At 61.7% G+C, this 8,449-nt stretch overlaps 2 protein-coding genes across 7 annotated transcripts in view; both read left to right on the top strand.

Annotated features, from left to right (window-relative positions):
* ZNF580 (zinc finger protein 580) overlaps positions 1 to 8,449 on the top strand; it is a 15,936-nt gene that overhangs the window by 6,646 nt on the left and 841 nt on the right. For 2 of the 6 annotated variants that reach the window (XM_040632890.1, XM_040632891.1), the window contains exon 3: positions 5,946 to 6,057. In XM_040632890.1, coding sequence (XP_040488824.1) covers positions 5,946 to 6,057 — 112 coding nt within the window. Of the gene's footprint in view, positions 1 to 4,745; positions 4,893 to 5,244; positions 5,847 to 5,945; positions 6,885 to 8,449 lie in introns of those variants that run through there. The other 4 variants (XM_040632893.1, XM_040632889.1, XM_040632888.1 and 1 more) reach the window with 4 other exon arrangements.
* LOC121103381 (zinc finger protein 581-like) lies at positions 7,051 to 8,444 on the top strand (the record flags this gene model as incomplete). Its single annotated transcript, XM_040633065.1, has 2 exons — positions 7,051 to 7,199; positions 7,907 to 8,444. A coding segment is annotated over exon 2 (519 nt), but the record flags the coding sequence as incomplete, so codon positions are not given.

Raw genomic sequence — 8,449 nt, 5'->3', positions numbered from 1 at the left:
CCCCCCCCCCCCGCGGGGCTTCACTGGCCCCCAGTGATCAGAGCCCAGTCCCCCGCCCCCCCAGCCACCCCGGGGCATCACCGGCCACCAGTGATCCAGGCCTGCGGGCCGGAGCCCAGTGCCCTCCACCCCACCCCGAGGCTTCACCGGCCCCCAGTGATCGGGCCCCGCAAGAGCTGCGCGCACCGGGGAACCACAGCATCACCCGCTCGGAGCTCTGGCGCGTGGTCCGAGCCTGCAAGGGCTGCAGCGAAGCCTCGCTTCTTTCGTGCACCGGCCCGGCTGGGTGGCCCCTGCGCCTGCGCCGACCGGCTCTGTCCTGGAGTCTGAAGGATGCTCGGCGCCTGGTCCAGCACGTGCAGGCTGGAAGGAACTTGCTAGACGCTGGAGAGGCCACGGAAACTCCATAGAATCTCTTGTTTTTGGTACAGATGGCAGAGGCCCTGGTCTTACATGCTGTGTGACCCGAACCTCCATTTCCTCTGTTCTGGAAGAGGGAATCGCTTGTGGTTCCCCAGCCAACTCTGGTCAGGGGTGAGAGGCAGGAGCCTCCTGTGGGATCCCTGACTCTGCCAGAGCCCCTCTTTATAGCCCAGGATGGACCACTGCCCCATTCTGTAACCCAGTTTCCCATCTGTAAGTGGGCTGGAATGAGATGTCAGTATCATAGGTGAGCTACAAGTGTGCGATTCTGTCCAAAGGCAGTACGTACTGCTCCCTTATTTTTCCCAACTCATGGGACCTGCTGAGTTTTGATTCTTCTTAAGCTGTTGGGATGGAGCCGAAACCCAAATTATGTGGGAACTTTTCCTTTGTGGGTGTGTTCTTGTGCCAGAGAACTTTCTTAGGGACACCTCCCTCTGCTTGGGAGGTTGGAGCCTTCCTGGAACTCATTGATGCATCCACTTACCGAAAAGTCAACTGCACCAGGGTAGGATGGCTGGGTCAAGGCTTGGAGGAGTGAGTGGGAGCTGAAGGCGTGGCATTGTTAGGATCCTGCCCAATGGAGCAGTGAGGGCTCGGGGTATAGGACTGAGTGGCCCCAAGGGCAGGGGGGCTTGGAGACTCAGAACCCCTGCCAGTGAGGGTCAGGGAGACATGGGATGGGGTGCAGAGAGGAGGGCAGGAAGCCTGGTGAGTGGATTACTAAGACCCAGATTGACCCAGAGGCACAGGCCTAGCAATCAGTTCATTCCTTAAAGAGGAGAAGGGCTCGTTGCCCAGGAATGCAAGGTCGTGTGGCGTGAACGGTGGGCTTTGAGAGGAGAGTGGTCCAGGAACAGTTCCTGACGGGGGCAGGGCTCAGGGTGCAGGCTGCGGAGGGAAGTGACGATGCTGGAGCGGGGCACTCCGGGCTTGATACTGTCCCTGCACCTTGGGTTGGGGAGCGGATGCAAACCTCATGCCCCTCCTGAGGCTCAGTGGAGGACTTGCCTCACTAGATCACTGAGAGGCCATATGAACTGCTGGAGGCTGGGGACATGAATAACTGGTCACAGATGAAGCTGGAGAGATTGCTGAGGGCAACAGTGTTTGACAGGAGAGGGGCCGGGGTGGGACTGCCAGACAGCCAGCGCGAGCAGAGGCACAGTGTTCCAAAATCTCAAGTGTGGCTGAGCGGTCAGGGTGGCTGGTGCAGATGGAGAGAGCCCTGGAGTGCCAGGCCGGGCTGGGGGAGGATCCTTCTGGAGCTGGGGAGCCGGGCATACAGGAGACGCCTAGCCAGTCTGGGAGGCCAGGACACAGGATTCCAGAAGACCGAGGAGGAGGCTTCCAGCAGAGGCAAGGGGAAGAGTTGCAGGCCGAGGGAAGCACAGCAGCCTTTGCATCTAGAGCCGTGTAAGTTCAAGGTGTGGTTGGGGGCTGCGAGGTGCTGTGTGTGGTTGGAGCTCAGGAGTGTGAGGTGAGGGATGCTGTCTGGCTCTGGGGAGCTGAGGAAGGGGGGGCGGGGGAGAATAAGGACATCCAAGGTTCTGGACTCAAGTGAATGTGGGGCTTCATCATGATCATGTCCCAGGAGAGAAGCAGGGTTTTTTTGGGGGGGGGGGGGAGAGAATGCTTCACTTTTGGGTGGGGTGATTGGAATCATTCATTTATTCAGCCAAAATTGAATTGAGTCCCTACCCTCTCCCGAGACCTTTGCCAGGTTCTGAGGCTACAATGTCAACCAAGACAGAACTCTCTGCCTTTGTGGAGTGGGAAAGGCAGACAGGAGAAGAGTAGATCGATAAATAAGCCAGACCGTCACGGACAGCCCCTATGGGATGTTGAAAGAGAGAAAAGAGAATGAGGAGGCAGAGCGAGTGGCACTTGCCTGACCTCAGACACAGTCAGCAAAGCTTCACTAATGAGATACTGTCTGAGTGGAGACCTGAGGGGTCAGAAAGGCTCTGTCCTGGTGAGGGGCTAAAGGCAATGCTCCAGAGACAGGGAACAGCAAACAGAGGCCCTGGAGGAGGCAGAGGGTGGGTGGGAGGCTCTCCCTGTAAGCAGGGGGCAAAATAGCGGTGGTGGGGCAGGTTGGGGGGAAGTGTGAGGTGGCCACCAGCTCTGGCTCGGGTCAGGCAGAAGCACTTGCTGGCCTGAGGAGGTGTGACCCCAGGCCAATCACATGATCTCTCCCAGCTTCACTCATCTCCCTCATAAAACGGGTCTTCATGACGCTTACTTCGTAGGTCAGCTCCGGGGAGGCAATACACTTAGCATCATAGTAAGGGCCCAGGAAATGCCGGTCACTGCCGTCATCATTTCCAGGGGTGGGTGTGCGGTGGGGTAGTGCGGCTGTCATGGATGCAGCTAGTTATCTGGTTCTGAAACTCACAAGAGGGGTCTGTGCAGGAGACGCATTGGGTAGTTGTCTGTGTAGACCAGAATCCGTGTGGCCCTGGGGGACACTTGGCATGTCCGCTGTCACAAGGGGGAGGTGGGGATGAGGGAGGGTACGGGCCTCTGGATGATATCCTCCATTGTAGAGGACAGTCCCCTACACCAAGAATAATCGACCTCCAAACACTCAGTAGTGCCAGAGCTGAGAAACCCTGGTGTAGACAGATGGTGTAGTTGCCCTCTGTTCACTAGTCCCCATTCCCCCTGCTGCTCGGGGAGGACATATCCCAGGACAGTCCCGTAGAAACAGAATGTGAGCCACACTAAAAAAAATGTGAAACGAAACAGGTGACACTGATTTGAATAAGATGCCTTATTTAACCCAGTATATCAAAAGTATCACCACTTCAAAATGTGACCAATACAAAAATCATTCACGAAAGAGCCCTAACTTTTTTCTTTTCAAACGAAGTCTTCAGAATCTTTTGGGCATCTTGCATTTACAGCATATCTTAATTCACACCGGACACATGTCAAACATCCCAGAGCCACACGTGGCTGGTTCTAGAGGATCTTTAATTTTAGCCTAATTCTACAAATGTTTGGAGGTTTCTGGAAGGTTTTCGGAAGAATGCTTTCTCAGCTCCAGCTTATTGTCACATCTAGAAATTGTTTTCCACGTGTGTCTGGGGTTTTGAATTTGTGTATTTTCTGGCTTCTTAAATATTGCCCAGTAAAACACTGAAAAATAGCATAAGGTCCAAACCAAATACAAGTGCGAGTCCTTTCTGGCTTGCGGGCCTCCAGTTTGCAACTGGTTGAGGGTGGTGGGAGCTGTCCCAAACCACAGGCAGCCAGCCACTAGCCACGTGTGGCCATTTAGATTTACTTTAAGAGAAAGAGCATTTAAAACTCAGGCCCTCGGCTACAGTAGCCACACTTGGCTAGTCCTCGCAGACAATTCTTTTTGGTAGCTCATTGGGCTGCAGCTCTGACCGCCCCCCACCTCCCCTGGGTCCTGGGGCTGCGCGCGACAATATCGCCCTTTCTCTCCGCTCCGCGCTCCCCGCCGCCTCCACCCCCAAGCTGCTGCCGCCCGGTCTCCGGCCGCGTCCCGTGCAGCGCGCGCCCCGCCCCGCCCAGCTCTTTGACTGTTCGGGGCGTGGCTGCGGGACTAGCAGCGGGCGCCCCAAGAGCGGCTCCTGATGTAGCTGCCGCGCGGCCGCGAGTCGCACCTGCAGCCGGGCCTTCGAGCGCTCCAGCCACCAGCCGCGCCCTCCGCGCTTGGACCGTGGCACTGCCTTGGTTTCCCCCCGCGTACAGCGCTTTGTGCTGGAGACCACCAAGACACGGCTGCCGCGCCTTCTCGGGCCTCAACTTCCCCATCAGCCCGACGCGAAGAGCCACCCTTCCCCACCTCCACATCCCCCAGTGTCTGGCCTTTTGTGGCCTCCGCGTCTCCATCCGTCCAGTGGGGAACGCCACAGCTCCCCATCTCTCTGTAACGGGTGACGCCTGGCCTTCTGTGAGCCTCGGTATCCCGGTCTGCCCGACCGACAGAACCATCCCTGCTCCCGCCCTTGGCATTGCCGAGCAGGGGGAGCAGGCGCGACAGCCCAGCCGCGACCGGACAAACCTGGGTGCGCCCCTTCCTTGAGGAGCATCAGGCACACGGACCGCCTAGCCCGTTTATTAATCGATGTTGTGTTGCGGCGTCCGAACGGTTCCCGTCGGGTGCGGAGGGGAGGAGGAGCAGGGCTATCACCGTGCAGCCGGCGCCCTCCGCCCGCACCCCCGGGGCTCAATGGAAATGCCCTTGGGAGCTGCCCGCTCCGGGACAGCGGAACGTTCGTTGCGGCGTGCGCGTTTCCGGACGGTGCCCTTTTCCAGCGACGCCGCCGCCCCTCGCGCCCCCGCGCCCGCGCCCCCCGCGCCCGCGTCCCCGGCGCCGCCGGCCCGGAGCTCCCGGAAGTCTCGGCCCCGCCGCCGCCGGCACTAGCGAGGGGAAGCCCGGGCCGCCCGGGACCTCGGCCCGCTCCTCCGGTCCCGAGAGGCCGCCGCATCGGGTACGGGGGCCGAGACGGAGGGAGGAGCCTGGCTCCGGGACGGCGCGAGGCCGGGCCGGGCTGGGGGAGGGGCGGGCGCCACGGGGGTGGGGTGGGGGTGGGGCCCGGCTCGGTGGGAGCCGGGGTGGGGTGGGGGACTGAAGGAAGCGAGGCCCTGAGGGTGCAGCGAGAAGGGGGACGGGGGACCTCAGGCTCTGGGGTTACCGAAGAAGGCGGACCGAGGAGCGGGCTGGAGGGATGGAGAAACAGCGGTGCCAGATGCACCCCGAGGGGAGAGGAAGGGGGCTCCAGGGGCCCCGGTGAGGGTAGCGGGGAATGGGACGAAGCCCCCGAGGGACACAGACAGAAGAAATACAGATGTCGTTGACTTGAGTCTAGGGGCGGGCAGAGGGGGGCACCCCTGGGGCGCATTTAGATGGTAGCGAGGCTCAGGGTGTGGGGTCCGTAGAAGCAGGCAGTTGAGGCATCCTAGGGATGTGTGCATGAGATCCAGACAATGGGTCCGCTAGGCGAGGAGGAGGTTGAGACTCGGTGTGAAGTGTAGGGTCGGAAGAGAGAAGCCCAGAGTGAAAACTGACGTTCTGGGGGTGTACCAAGGAAGGAATGTAAGCGAGGCCACGCTGTGTGCAGAGATGGGGAGGCCTTCCAAAGACGAGGCTGCCCCCCACTCCCCCAGCTGGGCCTGGGAAGATGAGGAAGTGAGCGACCCCTTAGGAATAAAAGAGGCCACGAAGCTGTAGAGAGGAAACAGACTGGGAGATTGACAGGCTGTGGGGGAGTTGGGGAGAAGGAAAGTGGCAGGATAGGGACCCCTGGCCTGGCCTGGCCCGGGGGCTGAGAGGGAGACGCAGGAGGAACGGCATGGCTATGCCGGCTCACTTGGAGGTGTCCTGGGAGCGGCTTGGTGGAACCAGAGCCGTCTGGCCCAGAGTCGGGTTCTTTTTTTCAGGAGAGGTAGGTCAGTGGTATCAAGGGCCTAACAAGCAGTGGTAATGGGGACACTTTCCCCCAGGAAGTGGCGATTTTAATGTCTTTCCCCTCCACTGCTCCCAGCTGACACCCCAGATGCTGCTGCTGCCGCCTCGGCCACCCCACCCTCGGTCCTCCTCCCCAGAGGCCATGGACCCACCGCCCCCCAAGACTCCCCCTTTCCCCAAGACGGAAGGCCCTTCCTCCACTCCATCCTCGGCCGCAGGGCCCCGACCCCCGCGGCTGGGCCGCCACCTGCTCATCGACGCCAACGGGGTCCCCTACACATACACGGTGCAGCTGGAGGAGGAGCCCCGGGGCCCGCCCCAGCGCGAGGCAGCGCCGGGAGAACCCGGGCCGCGCAAGGGCTACAGCTGCCCAGAGTGCGCTCGCGTCTTTGCCAGCCCTCTGCGGCTGCAGAGCCACCGCGTGTCGCACTCGGACCTCAAGCCCTTCACGTGCGGCGCCTGCGGCAAGGCCTTCAAGCGCTCCAGCCACCTGTCGCGGCACCGCGCGACTCACCGCGCCCGTGCAGGCCCGCCGCACACCTGCCCGCTCTGCCCACGCCGCTTCCAGGACGCCGCAGAGCTGGCGCAGCACGTGCGCCTCCACTGAGTTCCAGACCCTTGGGGCCTCGCGAGCCACACAGCGTCACGCCCACACGAGCTCCCTGCCTCTCCGAGGTTCCTGTCTTACCCGGGGCCTCAGTTTCTCCATCTGTCCAAAGGGAGAAACACCATTCCTTCCTTACCTTCCTGTTTAGCTGTGTGATGTAGACCAAGTCGTTAACCCCTCTCTGGGCCTGGGAGCCAGTCTCGGAACTGGGTTCCGGCCCGGCTGTGCTGTGTGAGCCTTTGCAAGTGACATAACGTCTCTGAGCCTTGGGCTTCTACTCCGAAGTGGTGAACGGTTGTGTGCGCGGAAGATTTGACAAAAGAGCACGGCACGGTCTGGCTCACTTCTGTATCTCTCCCTTTCCACCCACAACCCTCACTCCTTCCTCAATAAACATTCCGCACTCCACTTTAGGGTTTTGATTTGCGTGTGTGTGTTGGGGGGTGGGCAGCGCGGTGGGAGGGGGCAGCCAGGACCTTAGCACCTGGGAACCTTCCTCTCGGCGTGTGTTTCTCGCCGGATCCGTTTCCCGAAGGCCCAGGCGCCCCGCCCCCACCTTCCTCCCCTGGACCCTCTTCTCCGCGCCCCGGTCCGGTCTCCTGTTACCGGTGCCACCCGCTCCCGGGGGACACCCAGAGGCGCCCGTCCTGCCACCACCTGCGATCACGGGGGTAGCCCGGGGCCGTTCCGGAGTCGCCCGGACCCGAGAGGCTGCTGCACCGGGTACGGGGGCCGGGAGGCGGGAGGGAGCGGGAAGCGGGCCGCGAGAGGGGCGGGGCCGGGAACGGGTACCTGTGCGCTGGGAGGGGAGGGGCCGCTGTGGGGGCTCCGGCGGGCACCGCCCGGAACTCGCGGAGCCGGGCTCCGAGGCCGAGCCGCCGACCGGGGGCGGCGCCCTAGAGAGCGCTAGGACCCAGAAAGAACTTGGGAGGGGGGCAGCTGGATGGGCGTGGACTAGAGAGAATCTAGAGGTAGCCGGGCTAGGAGGGGGGCACAGGGGTGTTTAGGGAGGTTGTTGGATGGCGGGTCAGGACCCGCGGGTCTTAACGTGGCAGCCCGTTGGAGGCCTGGGCGAATATGGAAGGGGTAGACCAGGCTTCTGGGTGGAGTAATAGGATGGGGCGACACCCAGACCCGGGTCAGGGGTGTGGAGAGCCGACAGAGACCTGCAGGTCTAGGGGTTGGGGCCGGAGTAGAGGGGCGTCCAGGCACCTGAGGAGGGTACAGAGGAGGAGGACAGAGCGAGGTCAGGGTTTGCCTCTGCTTACAGTGTGTGATGGACCCTAGAAGCTTTACATAAGGTCACAGAGACCAGGGACGGAGGCTGGGGGATGTACAGGTTCTGCGCAGGGTACGCGGAGGGTAAAGAACAGAGCTTGTCAGCCAGCTTCCCTCCTTCATGTAACCTCATCCTCTGTCCCGTCCACCAGGCCTTAGCCACCCCTCCGGATGCTGGTGCTGCCGTCGTCCCCCTGCCCGCAGCCCCTGGCGCTTCCCTCTGCAGAGGCCATGGAGGCCCCTCCCTCTCCGACAGGCAGGTCTCCAGAACCCGGACCCTCCTCCTCCACAGGAACTCCCCAGACTTCCTCGTCTCCGAGGCCCAACCACTACCTGCTTATTGACACCCAGGGCATCCCATACACTGTGCTGGTGGACCAGGAGTCTCAGAGAGAGCCTGGGGCAGATGGGGCATCAGCTCAGAAAAAGTGCTACAGCTGCCCCGTGTGCTCCCGGGTCTTCGAGTACATGTCCTACCTGCAGCGACACAGCATCACCCACTCGGAGGTGAAGCCCTTCGAGTGTGACACCTGTGGGAAGGCATTCAAGCGGGCCAGCCACCTGGCTCGGCACCACTCCATTCACCGGGCCGGCGGCGGGCGACCCCATGGCTGTCCGCTCTGCCCTCGCCGCTTCCGTGAGGCGGGGGAGCTGGCCCAGCACAGCCGGGTCCACTCAGGGGAGCGCCCATTTCA

The sequence above is a fragment of the Ursus maritimus genome, unplaced genomic scaffold, assembly GCF_017311325.1.
Source record: "Ursus maritimus isolate PB19 unplaced genomic scaffold, ASM1731132v1 scaffold_19, whole genome shotgun sequence".
Taxonomy (NCBI): domain Eukaryota; kingdom Metazoa; phylum Chordata; class Mammalia; order Carnivora; family Ursidae; genus Ursus; species Ursus maritimus.
The sequence above is the reverse complement of the archived record's forward strand: the minus strand, read 5'-3'. Positions and strand labels throughout refer to the sequence as shown.